The 17,197-nt window shown below is 42.0% G+C and overlaps 1 protein-coding gene across 1 annotated transcript; it reads left to right on the top strand.

The window, feature by feature from the left end:
* The first annotated feature begins 2,164 nt into the window (after positions 1 to 2,164).
* On the top strand, positions 2,165 to 16,795 carry LOC308143776 (coatomer subunit beta'-like). The gene is made up of 22 exons (XM_080514692.1): positions 2,165 to 2,241; positions 2,658 to 2,795; positions 2,895 to 2,981; positions 4,350 to 4,476; positions 4,574 to 4,722; positions 5,789 to 5,935; positions 6,693 to 6,792; positions 6,870 to 7,012; positions 8,154 to 8,353; positions 8,701 to 8,811; positions 8,937 to 9,025; positions 9,103 to 9,209; positions 9,288 to 9,431; positions 9,547 to 9,677; positions 9,793 to 10,000; positions 10,846 to 10,956; positions 11,940 to 12,154; positions 12,241 to 12,333; positions 12,650 to 12,830; positions 13,002 to 13,073; positions 14,603 to 15,577; positions 15,664 to 16,795. The coding sequence occupies exons 1-22, from the start codon at positions 2,239 to 2,241 to the stop codon at positions 15,751 to 15,753; spliced, it is 3,621 nt and encodes a 1,206-aa protein (XP_080370818.1). The 5' UTR covers positions 2,165 to 2,238; the 3' UTR covers positions 15,754 to 16,795.
* Positions 16,796 to 17,197: the final 402 nt, after the last annotated feature.

Here is a 17,197-nt window from a genome sequence, read left to right as displayed (position 1 = left end):
TGAATATTTTGCCATTTAACACACAGATACGGATGCTACCACAAGAGAACATCATCCCACTCAATTTCAATTGTTTTTTTTTTTTTCACACCAATTCAGATATTTTTCTGCATGTAACTGACATCAAGGATAAACACCAGAGGAATCTGGAGTTAAGCGCTCTTTTTTCCTCATTCTCCTTCTTTCCCTAATCATGTTGTCTAGATTTTGTTGGCTTGTATTTAACAACCACTTGAAAATAAATCTATCAGCTGACCAACATTGTCAAATATGGCAGGTATCCCGCAACTGGGGAGCCAAACTTCTTTGCCTTTTAACTTTGTTCATTTCTTGCATTTGTGTGTTCATTATCATGCATATAATAGTTTTACGGTTTTAACATGATTTCTACACAGGCTGAGATTTGTCCTGGTTTTTATTGAGGTGTGTGGGTTTTGTGCAATGAATCACATCTGGCAACCTGGCAACCTGGCAACCTGGCCACCTGGCAACTGGACTCACGTCATGTCATCTTCTGCGCATGCGCTCCGGGAAGAAAAACCTGTTTATTTTTACCCTCAAAATAGAAAAAAACAAAAACAAAATTGACAAAGTAAAGTATTAAAAGTCGTTAAGCAGATTGGTATCCATGAACATCCTTATTTACTTAAGCTTCTTCCCTTTGCTGTGCGTTTTCAAATGATTTTACAGAATGGTTTGCATATTCAAAGGATTTCTTGAATTATTACTCCAAAAAATCTGAATAAAAATTCTGAAATTATGACGACGCACTACAAAAAAAGGTCCATTTGAAATAAGTAGGCAATGGTTTTATGTAATTCAACAGACTTAAACAAAACAAAGAACAAAGAAGAAAAAAATCTGCTTTGGAGGGAGTAAATCTAAGAGTGAGCGGTCGTGTTGTTGGTTTTTACACGTGCTGCAGGTACATCATGTTCCCCTGTTGTTTTTCTTTCTTTTTTTTTTTTTCTTTTTTTTTACAGCGTGCTGCCTCTGTGAAACGCCGTATTGTTACTTTTTTTTTTTTTTTTTTTTTTTACAGTGTGCTGCAGGGACAGCCTGTCAGAGGCCGTATTGTTGTTTTTCTTTGTTTTGGTTTTTTTTTTATAGTACAGCAGCCAGGTACAGCGTGTTCTCCTGGTTCTCCTGGTTCACCAGATCTGGAGCTGCTCCACAGGAAGCGGCAGGGTCCACGTCAACAAAAGAAACTTTGTCAAGTTACACAATACTTAACCGGAAATGAGAGACTTCTTTTTCAAAATAAAAACACTGAGCATTATGCATTTTCCAATAACCTTTGATCAAGTCCTTTATTTGTTACACACAATTATACACAGCATGATGTGCTGCAAAACTTTTTTCAGCACTTTTTCCGGACAGAAACAACACTGTTAACAATGATAATTACGGTTCTGGATTTTGTTTTTGTTGCTTTTTTTTTAAAATATATCTTAGACTATTATATTAGACATCTTGTCAGGCCCTGCAGACATGCACATTATTCAATTTAAATTATATTTAAAGTTGCCCAACAAGAAAATATAGTTTGCCCATCGATTGGCAAGTTCATAACACTATGGGGCTATCTAGCATTTACAACATAATTCAATGTACATTATAGTAATATATAATATATAAAAATACATAATATCAATGTATTTTTGCCACTTTGAAAATGTTTCCATTGTTGTTACAATCCCCTGAATTAGCTGGTAACAATGAGGCCAAACATAGTTAGCCAAGACAAGACTTGCAAAAAAAAAAACAACAACCCCAAAAACAATGTCCAGCCTACCTGTGGCCTAGGGAACAAAGTTCCCCTCTCTATCCTAACATAAACCCACTAAAGCCTAAACAAGGGAAATATCTTATATCTTATCTTATATTATATCATCCCGTCTTGTCTCATATCATCTATCCTTGCCTCTTTTTTTTCTTTTTTCTTTTTTTTTTGTATTAATCAAATGCCGGTTATACTTTCAAATACAATTGGGGGGGGATAGTAATTCAAGTAAAAGTAAAAAATTCTCAAAAATGTGGGCGTTTGTGTTGACGTATTGCATTTTTGTGTGTGTTTTATTATGAACACCCTGACCGGAAGTCATTCTATCTCTGTGCGCACTGTAACTTTCATTGAAGTTTCTCTGCGCTGAAATCCACGGAAGCAGCCCGGAGAGGGCAGCAGGGGGACCGGCTACTCTTCTACTTAGCACCGCGGGGAATCCCACACCTGGAAACATGGTAGGTGACACCAACAACAACCACACGACGCAGTTTTGCTGTATTCATACAAGTTTTATGGTGGTTTTTGTCGAGCGGGATTTTAACTTTTATTCGAAAACTTTACAACACAACGTTCAGTGCGTCTACACTCACCATATGTAGAAACGTGAAGTACTTCTGATGGGTTGTGTGATCATGTGTTATGAGGACAGACATGAAAATACTGCGATTCCTGATGTGATAGGACGTGACTGGAGCAGGCATGCATATAAAATGTGGTATGAAGGGTCAAGAGAGTCTCTTGAAGAGACACACCCCCAACCCACCTCACTCCAACTCTTCTGATTGGATGCAATGTGACTGATCATGATATGAGTGAAACAAATAATGCTGTCTGATGATGATGATGATGTTGTTGTTGTTGTTTTCATCAGCCTCTGCGTTTGGACATCAAGCGAAAGCTGACTGCTCGGTCAGACCGGGTGAAGAGCGCAGACCTGCACCCCACCGAGCCGTGGATGGTGGTCAGCCTGTACAGCGGCACCGTGGTGGTCTGGAACTACGAGTCCCAGGTCCTACATCCAAACTGCTGACTCCCACTTGTTCGGATCGTCACCTCGTGGCACCTCCATCCACGGTCTGATCGTGCTTTTGATTCTGTCTGTCTGCAGGCGATCGTGAAAACCTTCGAGCTGTGCGATCTGCCGGTCAGGGTGGTCCGGTTCATAGCCAGGAAACACTGGCTTATTGCTGGAGCAGTGAGTGTTCATTTAAAATTCTCCTTCTTCATAACCAAACATCAAACAATGAAGAAGAAGAAGCAACAAAACAAATTGATCCTGCAGTATTCACTACGGCAATTTCACATTTCACCACAAGAGAGTGTAATAAGACGTCAACCATCTCCTCTGTCTGGCATGTGCATAAGACTTTCTAATCATCTGTTATTTTGACAGAGTAATGCCCTCATTCAGTCTCTAAAGAAAATGTTGGGCAATTAACAATCAACTGAATATATTCAAAAGGAAATCTGCAAGACTTAGCATAACAGATGCTATGAAGCTCACTACTGCCACCTTATGCACAAACGTGGCATTGTAAGGTTTCACATGCGATCCCTTTAAATTCACACCTCATTACACTGTTTGTAATATGTGTCCTTTATATATTTTAATGCAGTAAACCCATTGATTTGCAATAGATGCAAGGGAAAAAAAAACATTTTGTCTAAAGCTTGATTTGATTGAGGAACACACACACACACACACACACACACACACACACACACACACACACACACACACACACACACACACACACACACACACACACACACACACACACACACACACGATGACAGCAGGTGCTTCCAGTTCAGCCAACAGTTTGGCAGCCACCGTGGCTGTGTTTGTCCACCAATCTGAGAATTGGAGGTTTGATCTCTCGTTTCGTCGTGCCCATGTGAGAGCGTCCAATCTGGCCCGTCAAACCCCCAAGCAAATAAAGAGTACCATTTTCCGTGGCAGTTGTTTGGTTTTGTGTGGAAAATATAGACCTTCTCATCACGTATAATCTGCACCACAACAAACAAAAAACGTCAAAGTTGGAATTTCTAAGTTATTATGGCACTGTTTTACTGGTCCATTCCTCTCAAGACGAAACTGGGATGTACGTGGTCCCTGAACTAAAATGTGTTCGACACCCCTGAGCTCCATAAACCATGGCCAAAACAACAAGATGTCTTATCTTTATGAGTGCGTTTCGGTTTCTGACGTTATTGGAGACGACACATTGACCTCTCCCAAATCACAAAACACATTTAATTTCTACTTAATTCACTTTCCCTTTAACTTTACATATATTACAGAGTGAAATGTCAGTAAAAGTACACTTCCACTGAGGCAGATTGAAGCGGCTCACCAATAATTCATGCAATCCCAGCACTCGTGAATTATAAATCTGAGATTATTTTGACATAAAATAACTGTAAAAAATTTACACGGGTTACAGTTAAACTTCACTCCGGGCATCGGGTAAAGTCAAGATGGTCTTTCAATGCAGCCACGCAGGGTCGCGTTTGTGTCCCAGTTACGGCACGTTTGAGATATTTGTGTGTCTGTCTGCAGGATGACATGCAGATCCGAGTGTTCAACTACAACACTCTGGAGAGAGCTTACATGTTCGAGGCTCACTCCGACTACATCCGCTGCATCGCCGTCCACCCCACGCAGCCCTACATCCTCACCAGCAGTGGTAGGATGCAACACGGAATGGAACACGGCGTGTTCAAACATTTGCAACTCGGACTGTTTTCTTTGTATTCATTGTATGTGTGTGTGTGTGTTTTCAGATGACATGTTGATCAAGCTGTGGGACTGGGAGAAAAAGTGGATTTGCAGCCAGGTGTTTGAGGGACACACTCACTATGTCATGCAGATCGTCATCAACCCCAAAGACAACAACCAGTTCGCCAGTGCATCTTTGGACAGAACCATTAAGGTAAACACACACACACGCACTTTTAGTACTCGTAGACCCCCTTATTGACAACATACATTCTCCCATTTCCCTGAAACGTCTCACTTTACTCACTTTATATAACCAAATATAGAGTCTTTGAATTTCCCCCCCACACCTGTATTGTATGTTAGTTTCTGGACCATCAACATGAGAAATGCATCACCAGACTCACACACAGTGTTTTGATATTTTTATTTAATGCTTTTCTCATCCCCGACCCACTTCGTAACTCTTGAAAACCTGAAAAATGATGCAAAGGTCAAACAAAAGGATGCCCACACATTCGTACAAGATTACTTGTGGAGCCAACTCACAGACAAAAATGAGGAGGAGACAAAATTATTACAAACTCAACTCAGGCAGAATTAATTATGTATCCCACGCGGTGAAATAATGTGTTCTTCAAATTGGAAATCCAATTTATTCCCATTCAGACATGTAAAAGACACAAAAGAACCACAACTGTATCCCAGGAAGTAATAAATGAATGAACACATGGCAGTCCACTCAGTACCGTATATGTGTGTCTATATTGTTTATTAATGGACTGGAATCTAATAGAGTATTTCACTAATTCAATTGTAAAACTGACATGAAACCAGAAAAACAAGATGGGAACATGGTTGAAAACAGAAGTCGACTTCTCAGCAGATGAAAAATTCCAGAAAGTGAAAACATGCTATCTTATTCATGTATTATTACATTCGTGGCTGAAGTGATTACGCACATTTTTAAATGAGTTTGTAATGCCACCTTGATGATGGAATAACTAGCAAATAGCAATGATAATGGATGTATTTATTGTTGGAATGTAACACACTCATGTCAGTTATTGACTTTTATTTTTTTTACCTTATTAGCCATCGTTTAATCAGTTACGGCAGAATTCCATACACTCATCTACACTGTCCACAGTGGGGAACCCAAACTCTAACCAAAACCTAGAAGGAATCTCGGTTCTAAATATTATTATTATTATATTTGAAGTTTGAGAAATACAACAATGAAACTGTAATTCACGGGTGTACGTGGTATTTATTTGCAGGTGTGGCAGCTCGGCTCCAAAACCCCCAACTTCACTCTGGAAGGCCACGAGAAAGGCGTAAACTGTATTGATTATTACAACGGAGGAGACAAGCCCTACCTCATATCGGGGGCCGACGATCGCCTTGTGAAGATCTGGGACTACCAGGTAACAACACTCTTGGTAAAATGGGTTTCCCACCCCTGCACTGGAAGGTGAAGCAGTCTGGGTGCGTCCCAATAGTCCCTCCTATCTCCTTTCCTATCTACTTTTCCTTAACTCCCCGGAGGTGTCTAAGTGCCGGCCATGATCAGGAACATTCAAATTCTCAATACGCTAAGGAAAGGAGGCTCAATGTTTCTTTTTTGACTTCCTTTAGCCTCAGAAACATTGATGCATCCTTTACTAAAGGAGACCACATCATGCTGCCCCACAATTCCTTGTGGTGGCAACATTTAAAGGGACCGGCTCATCCTGTCATTCAGGGAAACTCACGATGACTCAAAGCAGATCATGTTAAGTTACTAAAGCAATAATCTGCCTCGAACAACTTTAAATAATCTAAAACCCAGATCCCAACTATGAATGTTGTAAAGCAAACAGGGTAAAGTAAAGTTTTTGGGCAGTCCTTTTTCAGAAACGTGTAGTTTTTTTTTTCTCCACGCCATACGTCACTAACCTGCAGCGCCTTCAAATTATTGTTACGTCACCGAGTGGACCGGCAGTCTCAACAATGTGATCGCCTTTCCCTAACTACTGTTGGAAGCCTCCTAACACCTTTCCTTAACACCGTGACGTCATCCACTGGGTTAAGGAAAACTATATAGATCATATCGCTAGATCACCAATATAGATCATGTGACTGATTATTTTTGAATGGCATACGTATACAAAACGCTCCAATGCTTCGTGTTTATCCCGCCAGAACAAAACCTGCGTTCAGACCCTGGAGGGCCACGCTCAGAACGTGACCTGCGTCAGCTTCCATCCCGAGCTGCCCATCATCCTCACCGGCTCCGAGGACGGTGGGCAAACTTCACACGTTCACACCCAGTCGTCACGGCAACCGGCTTCAGTTTGACCTCTTTGCCTTCTCTTCTAGGCACTGCGCGAGTGTGGCATTCCAACACCTACCGGCTGGAAAACACGCTTAACTACGGCATGGAGCGGGTGTGGTGCATATGCGGTCTGCAGGGCTCCAACAACGTGGCCATCGGCTATGATGAAGGCAGCATCATCATCAAGGTGGATGCATTTTTCAAGAGTAATCTAGTGTACAGGTCTAAGCTTAACACTTCAATTTCCGTCCATACAACTTTATTTATAAAGTACAGCAACATCCTCAACTAAGGTGTGACTGACATGAGCATGACAATGAGCTTAGCTTCAGCAGCAGGAGGAGATGCTGCTGCAGAGGAGTTTTAGTGGAGCTTACAACCTGCCGCACGCTCACCGTGTGCTGTGTGTAAATTGGATGAGTATGGCTTAGATGCTAAAAATAGCGTCTAAAAATATAAGCAATTCCACAACAACAGCTACTATTTGGAGCAGATCGCTAATCAAACCGTTGTTGTGGGTGAGGAAAAACAGTATTTAACGTGTTCTAGTTTTGTTTATTTTTATTTCGTGTTCAACACATTTGGAATCTTTTCTTATTCAGGACTTGATTGGAGTCCATTTTGAATAGTCTTCAAATGCAAACGTAAAAACTTTAAACAGTATTTTATGTTTTGGGGACAAATTTGAACTGTTAAACAATAGAAATAAAAACTACTTTTGATCACCTGAATGTACCTTTATTGCAAAGTGAAAAACAAAAATATGACATCATCTATGTGACACAATTACTTATGTACTATTTTGTCATTTCCAGATTTCTTGAAAGAACAATGTGTAATATTTTACTTTGCAGTAAGTCAGTGTAATCTTGAAAATCTGGTCAAAAAAGACAAAAATGACATTTTAGTGTCATTTTAAAGAGTTTTGTGATTTCCTGCTGGAAAGTCAAAGTTTTCCAATTTTGTCACGTAACCCAGAACTGTTTGGTGTCACAATTCATGTTTCCACCACAAGACGGTGCATTGAGGCACTCAAAAAGCTCTATTTTCTCAATGGAGCTGGTGAGTAATCATCCAAAACTTGAATCTATCACAATAGAAATTGAATGGTATGATTTATTTCCTGGAATCCAAAGAACACTGCAGGTTGTTAGACTCAACAGCCCCCAGAGAAAATAGAGGACAGGACCTCTTTATCCTCCACAGCAGCAGTTTAATACACTCTCAGGAGGAGCTTGCTTTGTGAAATAAAAAGGTATTTGACCCGATGTCTGAAAAAGACTCTCCTCATCCATTTTGTATCCCTTCCCTCTCCCGTTTGACCTCAGCTGGGCCGAGAGGAGCCCGCCATGTCCATGGACTCCAGCGGGAAGATCATGTGGGCTCGTCACTCCGAGGTGCAGCAGGCCAACCTGAAGGCCATGGGAGACACCGAGATCACGGATGGAGAGCGGCTCCCACTGGGCATCAAAGACATGGGAAGCTGCGAGATTTACCCGCAGAGCATCCAGCACAGCCCCAACGGGAGGTGAGAGAGCCCGGCGTGTGTGGAAGGAGCCCAAATTAGGAGAGTTTGATTCTTTATTAAAGAAGGGCTTAAACAGATGTAAAACTATACATTTCCATCTATGTCTGCTAGCTTTGTCAAGATATTATCCGTTGTGCAAAAAAAAAGTATAATTTTCTTGACTTGCTTATGTGATTCTGTCCACATTTTTAACAGTGCAGAGGAAATCAAGCTCGACTAAATAGAGCTGCAAATTTAAGCACAACAGCTACAAAATGTTTGGGTTGAGAACTCCTTTGTGTTATTCCTCTTAGAGATGTGTTGTGTAAATGACAGCAAGTAATTTGTTTATCTGTCCACGCTTGCAGATTTGTGGTGGTGTGTGGAGACGGGGAGTACATCATATACACCGCCATGGCCTTGAGGAACAAGAGCTTCGGCGCTGCTCAGGAGTTTGTCTGGGCACATGACTCCTCGCAGTAAGTCCCTGCTTCGACCTTTAAGGCTCCAATTAAGTAGATCTTGCTCCTGGTCGACATAATCAGACCATCTGTTTCACCTCTGTGTCCAAATATATCCGTTAAAAACTGCATTATGATTCCAGGTATGCCACCAGAGAAGGCAGCAGCATGGTGAAAGTCTTTAAGAACTTCAAGCAGAAAAAAGCCTTTAAGCCTGACTTTGGGGTCGAAGGTGGGTTTAACCTACATCTAAAGTGCTGTGTGTATGTGTGTCACATCTCTGCAAGCTAATATCTGGTGGCTTAACAGGTATCTTTGGAGGCGTCTTACTGGGAGTGAAGTCAAACAGCGGCCTGGCCTTCTTCGACTGGGAGAACAACGAACTGATCCGCCGGGTCGAGATTCAACCTAAACACGTTTGTCACAATTTATCGGCCTTGGAAGTTCAACGCCCACTGTTTTTTGGCCACCTGGTAATTCTTTGTCTTCTTTAGATCTTTTGGTCTGACTCTGGGGAACTGGTTAGCATCGCCACGGATGAGTCTTTCTTTGTGCTGCGTTACCTTCCGGAGCGAGTGTTGGCAGCCCAGGAGGCCAAGGAGGAGCTCCCTGATGATGGGATAGAAGATGCGTTTGAGGTCAGAAACCCCTTTCTTTCTGGAAGTGACACACACACACACCACAGCGAGGAAGTCTGCTTTTCTTAATCCTCCCATTACATTCCGCTGCGCTCTGTGCCTGAATGATGGGCAGGTACTTGGGGAGGTCCAGGAGGTGGTGAAGACGGGACTCTGGGTCGGAGACTGCTTCATCTACACCAGCTCCCTCAACAGACTCAACTACTATGTCGGAGGAGAGATCATTACCATCGCTCACATGGACAGGTACAACCAGGCTTCTCTGAGTTCTACTCCTCCCTGGTACATTCGGTCAATTTTCACCCAGTCAATTGAAAACTCCCCCATAAAATATGTTACTAAAGGTCTTCCTTGGTTTTAGGATGATGTATCTGCTGGGCTACATCCCAAAGGACGACCGTCTCTACCTGGGAGACAAAGAGCTGAATATCACCAGCTACTCTCTGCTGCTGTCCATGCTGGAGTACCAGACGGCTGTCATGAGGAAAGATTTCAGCACGGCTGATAAAGTTCTACCCACAATCCCCAAGGAGCAGAGGACCAGGGTAGCACTTTTCCTCGAGAAACAGGTACATACATGTTGGAAGTTTTGCATATGGAAGTCATTTTCTAGAACACAACTAGAATTTGTAGAGTGAAATTTGTTCTCTGCATCTAACCCATCAGTCAGGGGCAGTAGGTTCAAATCTGTGAACCTCAGTAAGCTGCTTCTTCAGCCTTTAGGCCAGGTGTGTCAAACATAATGCCCAAAAGCCAAAACCAGCCCATAAGAAGCTTTTTTTTATACCAGACGGTTTCATTAAATATAGGTTTATGTTGAGATTGTAATCTATAATAATTCATCACTAAATGTTTGGTTTTGTGAAAATATAGACATTTTCATCACGTACACTCTGCGCCGCAACAAACACAACCTTTAAAGATTCAATTTAAGGGTTATTATGGCACTATTTTACCAGTCCAGCCCATTCGAGATGAAATTTGGCTTTTTGTGGCTCCTGAAGTAAAATGTGTTTGACACCCCTGCTCTAGGCCATGATAAATGCTTTTTCTTTTTAGTGATTATTCATCAACCACACAACTGCACTTGAAAGTAACACTTCACACTACATTCAAAGAAAAGGGATGTGATAAAATGATAAAAACAAGTGTGTTGCTGTGCATTTAATGAAAGCTTCAGTTCTGGAAGACGAGTCCCAAAACAACATTGGGGTATTCATACAACTGTTTGTGCTGACAAGACTTTATTGGTGTTTTTCCCCCAAAAAAATGTCTGTCAAGATCAGGAGTTTCCTGTTTCCTACAATGTCATTGCAGTTTTTCCATTCTTTGTCTCGCCTTATCTTCCACCGTGGCCCACTTCGTCAGGTAACTGCAGCTGACAGTCTGTTGTGTGTCTTCTTGTGTTGTGTAGGGCTTCAGACAACAGGCCCTGGCTGTGTCCATTGACCCGGAGCACAGGTTTGAACTCGCTCTGCAGCTGGGAGAGCTCAAGACGGCCTACCAACTGGCTCTGGAGGCAGAGGTCAGGGCAGACTGTGTTTGTTTGTGACTGCAAGTCAAACAAAAATAGAGATATTAACGTTTGGAAAAATGCAGGTAGCAAGAGCGAGACTTTTTGAAGTTTTTCTTTTTAGTGACAAACTTTTCTTATCGATGACATGATGGATTTGAAATGTGTCGTTATTTATTGTATGGCTCACATGTTGTAGCTCTGCACATGGGTTGTTAATGTGTTAATGTGCATTGTCAAAATCTTTGGCCAGTCTGTTGGAGCCCTCCTGCTCTAAATGCCTGCCTACTTAGTAGATGTGAGCGTCTCAAGTCACAAAACATGTGGGGAAAAAAAGAACCAAAAAACATGACTCACCCACAGCTCATGGAGGAAAAAGTAAGGGAGATAACAAACTACCACTTTAGTCAATTTTACCATCAAGGGCGTGTTACATCGTGGGTCGATTGCCATTCATCACAGGGCAAAGAAAGACACGCATTCACACCAAAGCAAGCTGGACTATGGAAATAAGCCAGAATATTCAGGGAGAATAAATATGCTATAGTAACTCCACAGACTAAGCCACTCCACTGTTCCCTCTTATATGCTAATATCTTAAGCATACTGCATCTCATTTGTTGTTGTTGAAAGGTAGTAGAGAGGATTATTATTGGTTTTGCCCTTGTTTATCTATGAGCTGTATTAAAAGTGTATCATGAAGGTGAAGGATGCATTGAGAGCATAAATGTGTCTGCAGGAGGTCATTGCGCTGCGGCTGTTGTTGGAATGTTGATAAGAGCCTGAAGACTTGAAATGAATCGTCCGGACACATTCTTATGAAATGATTCTGAAATAATGAGATGATTTGAATGATATGAACTGGGCCTGGCAGGAGGAGTCGGAGCTGAGGCTTTGCTGACTGCTTCAGTGTCGTCTTGTCGAGGTTCATGCTTCTCGCCGCGTGATAATCCTCTCTCCTGTCTCTCTGGCACCTCCACCTGCTGGGGCTTTAGTCGGAGCACAAATGGAAGCAGCTGGCAGAGCTCGCGACTACAAAGTGCCAGTTTAGCTTGGCTCAGGAGTGTCTGCACCAGGCACAGGATTACGGGGGATTACTGCTGCTGGCCACCACCTCAGGCAACACGGGCATGGTGGGGAAACTGGCCGAGGGCGCGGAGAGGGGCGGAAAGACTAATGTGGCCTTCCTCACTTACTTTATGCAGGGGAGGTGAGTGTCTGAGCGGCGGAGAAATGAGAAGAGCTGGGCGAGCCCGTGGGTCTTCACACTGTTTTGTTTTTCTGTGTTATGCTCAGAGTGGACAAGTGTCTGGAACTGCTGATCAAAACAGATCGACTGCCCGAGGCGGCTTTCCTGGCACGGACTTACATGCCCAGCCAGGTCCCGAGGTAAACTGATAACAAGTATCACCCTTTCATGTTTACATGGTTAGAAATCATGAATTTCATATGAAGATATTCCCGGGTTCATGTTCTGATTTAGCGGGTCTTGCTGTTTGGAGTTTACTTATTCTCTTCTATCCGTGTGTGTGTGTGTGTGCATGCATCTGTTAGTCCTGTGATGAATAGGCAACATTCCCATAGTTAAAAGAACCACAAGGTCAAAATCAGTGTTGTTGAAAAGGTTAAATTAGTTCTGACAGCCTCCATGGTGCCTGTCCCTCGTCTTGTTACGGGTGAGCTGTAAACGCCCCTCTTCCCTCAGGGTGGTGAAGCTGTGGAAGGAAAGTCTCTCCAAGGTCAACGAGAAGGCGGCAGATGCTCTGGCTGACCCCACCCAGTACAGTAACCTCTTCCCTGGCCTCCAGCAAGCTCTGCTGGCTGAGCAGTACCTGAAAGGGACTCATGTCGGGGTCAGACCGGCTGCAGAATACCCGCTCATCACGGTCAGTGGAGGAGTCTGGCGGTTTTGCATTTCAAACAATCGACTTCTCATTAACTGATCCTGACTTCTTGTGATAAAGTAGCTTCAGTTGCGCATCAGCTGCACAATCTGGCGTGCGTGGATCGAGAAGTGACTTCTGAATGTAAGCATGTCTGTTTTTTCTGTTTCTCAGCCAAATGAAGATCGTAATATCCTGGAGGAGTCTGCAGGTTTTACACCAGAAGGAATTATCACCGAACAGGAGGTGAGACAAGGAAATCTGCGTCATACAAACCAGTCATTTCGAATTACCTACTGGCATGGCTTTTAGTTGCCTGCCCATCTGACATCAGGTTATGGCAGCCTGCGTGGGACACGTTATGCTTCTTAATGTATTTTTGGTTTTCCTGCTGTATTGGGGTTGCTTGCCTCACTGCTGCAGTGATACTGTGAAACTTAATATTTACCACTTTGACTTGGGCTTTAATGTTAAATCATTTCTCACAATTTTAGTCTGGCTTCATTTCATTGTGCTTCGAATGAATCTTTGTGTGAATATTACCTTTCCTATAGGTGCTGTTGTCCTAATCTCTGACAGGTTACTGACTTTAGTCTATAACACAGACAAGACACATTTCATATGAAGTTAGTATTGGTGAAATTTGGGGATTTCATTAATACAAACAGAGTAACATTATTCATAAAACAAGAAAATTGGTCATGAAATATTTGGAAACTTTACAGTAGATGCGGTAGAAATTAATACAACTGCATTTGAAAGACAACAACGGCATACAAAGTTTAATAAGATAAAATTATTTAAACTTTAAATCAAGCTGTAGCAGTGGTTTAATAGACTCATTGGCAATACAAGTCATGCAGAAGAGGTTAGTTTAAAGGTTTGGACACTTCCAGATGTCCATGGATCCTCAGGCAGTTTAGCAGCAGTTTGCACAAAGTTAAAAGTCAAAGGTCAGCTGGCAGAGTTGAGATGGCGCTTGAGGCTTTGAGCTCCGACTGAGTCAGACTATCAGAAACGATTGAAAGAAGTTTAAAACCAATCAGGAAACTTTGGGTTTCGAAATAGATGTAACATGCTCTTGTTTTAATCACCCTAGTTGATTTCTACATTTTCTTTTTGGTTGACCACAGAGGAGAGCACTATTGCAGTCTTGCTGGATTAGTTCTCACCCTGTGAATGATCCAAGAGTTCAATGACTTCTAGACACTACAATGTCAAATATTAAATGGAAAGGATTGCAGATATAGAGACAAAATTATCAAAAGAAACAGATACATATGACAAACACAACAGCTAACTGCTTTAGGTGTAGTTATTTGGGTAATGTAGCTCATATGATATCAATATGAGCAGTGGAATGTGTCTTCACAGTATATTTCTCTCAGAAATTCTCACAAAATTCATAAATTTTACATCTAAAATCACCGAGGGAGGTACCGGAGAGGTGTTTTCTCCTCTTTTCCTCAAGCGAAAATTGCTTTTCCTTCCAAAAGAATATAAATAGAAGCCACACACACTATATTTATCTTCTTGTTCTTTTAACCTTGAGTTATTCGGCAGCACTATTTGCTCAATGAGTGATGAAACTAATGAGAAAACTCTGAAAGTGACTCACTGTGAGAAGCGGGGTTAATATTCCGGCATGTTGTGAAAGCCGATTAGGAGTTCAATTAGAGAGGAACTGAGGAGTGATGAACTTCAGTCAGACAGTTCTCTACAATGTCATTCAGAGATTGTGAAACTGAATTGTAACGATGTGTTTGTCTTTTTAGGAGGTGGCGGAGGGTGTGAGTGAAACCCGCATAGCACCGGTTGTTCCAGAACCTTTGGAAAGTGCAGTAGCAGAGGAGCCTGTTCCTTCTCAACAAGTCCTCTTTGATGCAGTTTCAACTTCGGTGGAAGACGCCGTTTTAACACCAGCCTCCATTCTTGATGGGAATGCAGCAGAAGAGAGTGTTGAGCCAACAGAGTTTCAGTCCGTGTCCTGTGAGGCGGAAGCAGAATCGGAGGCTTCAGACTCTGTAGACGACGACATTTCAGAGGAGGCCATCGGTGAGATTCATACCACAGAGCCGGAGATTGCACAGTCCATTCTTGAAGAAGACGCCAGCCAAGACGTTGAGGAAACGTCTCCCGAGGCTACGCCCGCTGCTCTTACTGTAACAGAAACCACCGTGGCAAAAGTAGACGCAGAGAATGATGTGGCAGCAGCGGAGGATGTCCTCCTTAATGCTGTTGGCATTAACCTGACAATCGACACTACAACTGAATCCGAACCAACCGTTGAGGAGGAAGTGGAAACAGATTTCCTCCCTGTTGAAGTTCCAGCAGTGACAGAGTCTGCAGCTTCGGAAACAGAAGACACTCCTCTTAGTGAGGAACTTGTTCCAGAAACAGCATCTTCAAATGTAGCGGTAGAGGAGCTCATCTCTTTTGAAACCTCGGTGATGGACACTCTTGTTCCGGTCCAAACTCTCTCCGGTTCGACCTTCGATCCACTGCTCGACTGCCTTGAAGACCAGATGAAGCCAACCCCGGCACAAGAAGCCGACGGGGAGAAAGCTCCCATACCCGCGCCTCCAGTGAGGCCCGAGGACAAGTTGGAGCCTTTGTTTGTTCCTCAGGCGGAGCTGGAGGCGTCAGCCCCTGTAGTCACCCAGGAAGACGGAGGGGCGGAGGAAGAGGCAGCAGCTCCACAGGAATCTGAGGAAACAGCAGAGGAGCTGGAGGAAGAGTTCAGTGACGAGGTAAATAACCGTTTCACCCATGATTTGTTTTCCTGAATTTCCTTCACTCGTATTTACAAAAAAAAAAAAAAAATTTCCTCTTGTAGGGTCTGGATGATTTGGATCTGGACAATTTTGACCTGGAAGACATTGACACAACTAATGTCAACCTGGATGACGATTTCCTCGGTGAATAGAAAGCAGCGTCTTTCTCTCACCAGCGTTTCAGTGACCAAATAATACAAAGAGCCATCACTCCAGACAAGTCAGATCCCTAAAATTCCTTTAAATCAGGTGTTTCACATTTTGGTTAGGGGCTTTTATACATTTTATTCATACCCAGACTGCAAAGATTAGATTTTTATGATGGGAGCCTGGACACAAACACACATTTAAGGTTGTTTAAGGTTTCAAGAGTAAAAGGGGGGGAAAAAAAACTGTTGAAGAGCAAAGAGGTATTACTGTCGTTGGGGTCCTTTTTCTATGTTAAAGCATCTTTATTTCTAAAATTATAGGGTTTATAAAGTTTTCTGTGCTGACGATAAAAGATGAGCTTCACTACCCGGGTCTGAGCTCAACTCCATCCACTGAAATATTAAAATGTCAGCGATGGGCTGAGTTCAGACTGAAGGGCTTTGTCTTCTGCATTTTTTAACTTAATAGTGTAGATCACTATGAGCCAACTTGTAGTTAAATACATGTGGTGTAAATAATAACGCCAGCCTTGTTGAATCTCATCACGGTCAGTCGAGTAATTTAGTTTATAACTCCAAAAAACCCAACATGTTTACATGAGTAGTACCTCTTCTTGTTCTCTATGCCGCTTATAATGCTGTTGTTGGTCAGGGTGTTATCGAAGGCATTGACCTCATAATTTTATACACTTCTATGCATTTATGTATTCAAACATGCTGAATCGGGCAGGACCAGAAGGACCAGTACAAACCCTTAATTGTTTTTAATAATGCTGTTACAAGTGCCTTTTCTTTTGTTTTAAAACTTTATTTTCCTCTTGTGTCTTTTCAATTAAAAGATGCATGCTTTGGTGAATCTGGATTGGAGTGAATTATTTGTGTTGTGCAAGTTGTTGAAAACTTGTTGTTGCTTCCTCTTCGTAGTTACTTCTTTTGTCCTGATCCACCGTTTAAAAAAATAAACAAAACTAAAACAGCCAAACATGACCTTGGCACTGTAATGTAAATGACTTGGATTTTGAGTTTTACACTGCAATAAAACTATGATTGAAAAATATGTTTCCAACCTTTCTTTTTCATTGAAAGGGTTTTGTTTATTTTGTTGTCATTTTACTTTAGGCGCCACAAACAGTGCAATTTAATTTCAAGTTGGCCAGACCAGTCAATGATAGGATTATAATCTATAGATAACTAGAACTGTAACTTTGTCTTTATTTTTGTGCCACTAAGTATTAAAGTGTCATTAAGAAGTTTACATTTAATGAATTATCCTTTTAAAACACGACAAAAGTGACATTTTAATTAAAAACAAATGAAATTTCGAGAACTTCACACCTCAGTTCATCATGTGCTTAGAACATACACATTTCTACATCAGTGTCATAATCCTGATCAGAACTGATTCACCCCAGGATACAGACAAAAATGCGCCCCTGGTGGCAGTTAA

The sequence above is a fragment of the Blennius ocellaris genome, assembly GCF_963422515.1.
Source record: "Blennius ocellaris genome assembly, chromosome: 2".
Classification (NCBI taxonomy): Eukaryota; Metazoa; Chordata; class Actinopteri; order Blenniiformes; family Blenniidae; genus Blennius; species Blennius ocellaris.
This window is presented reverse-complemented; position numbering and strand designations above follow the sequence as displayed.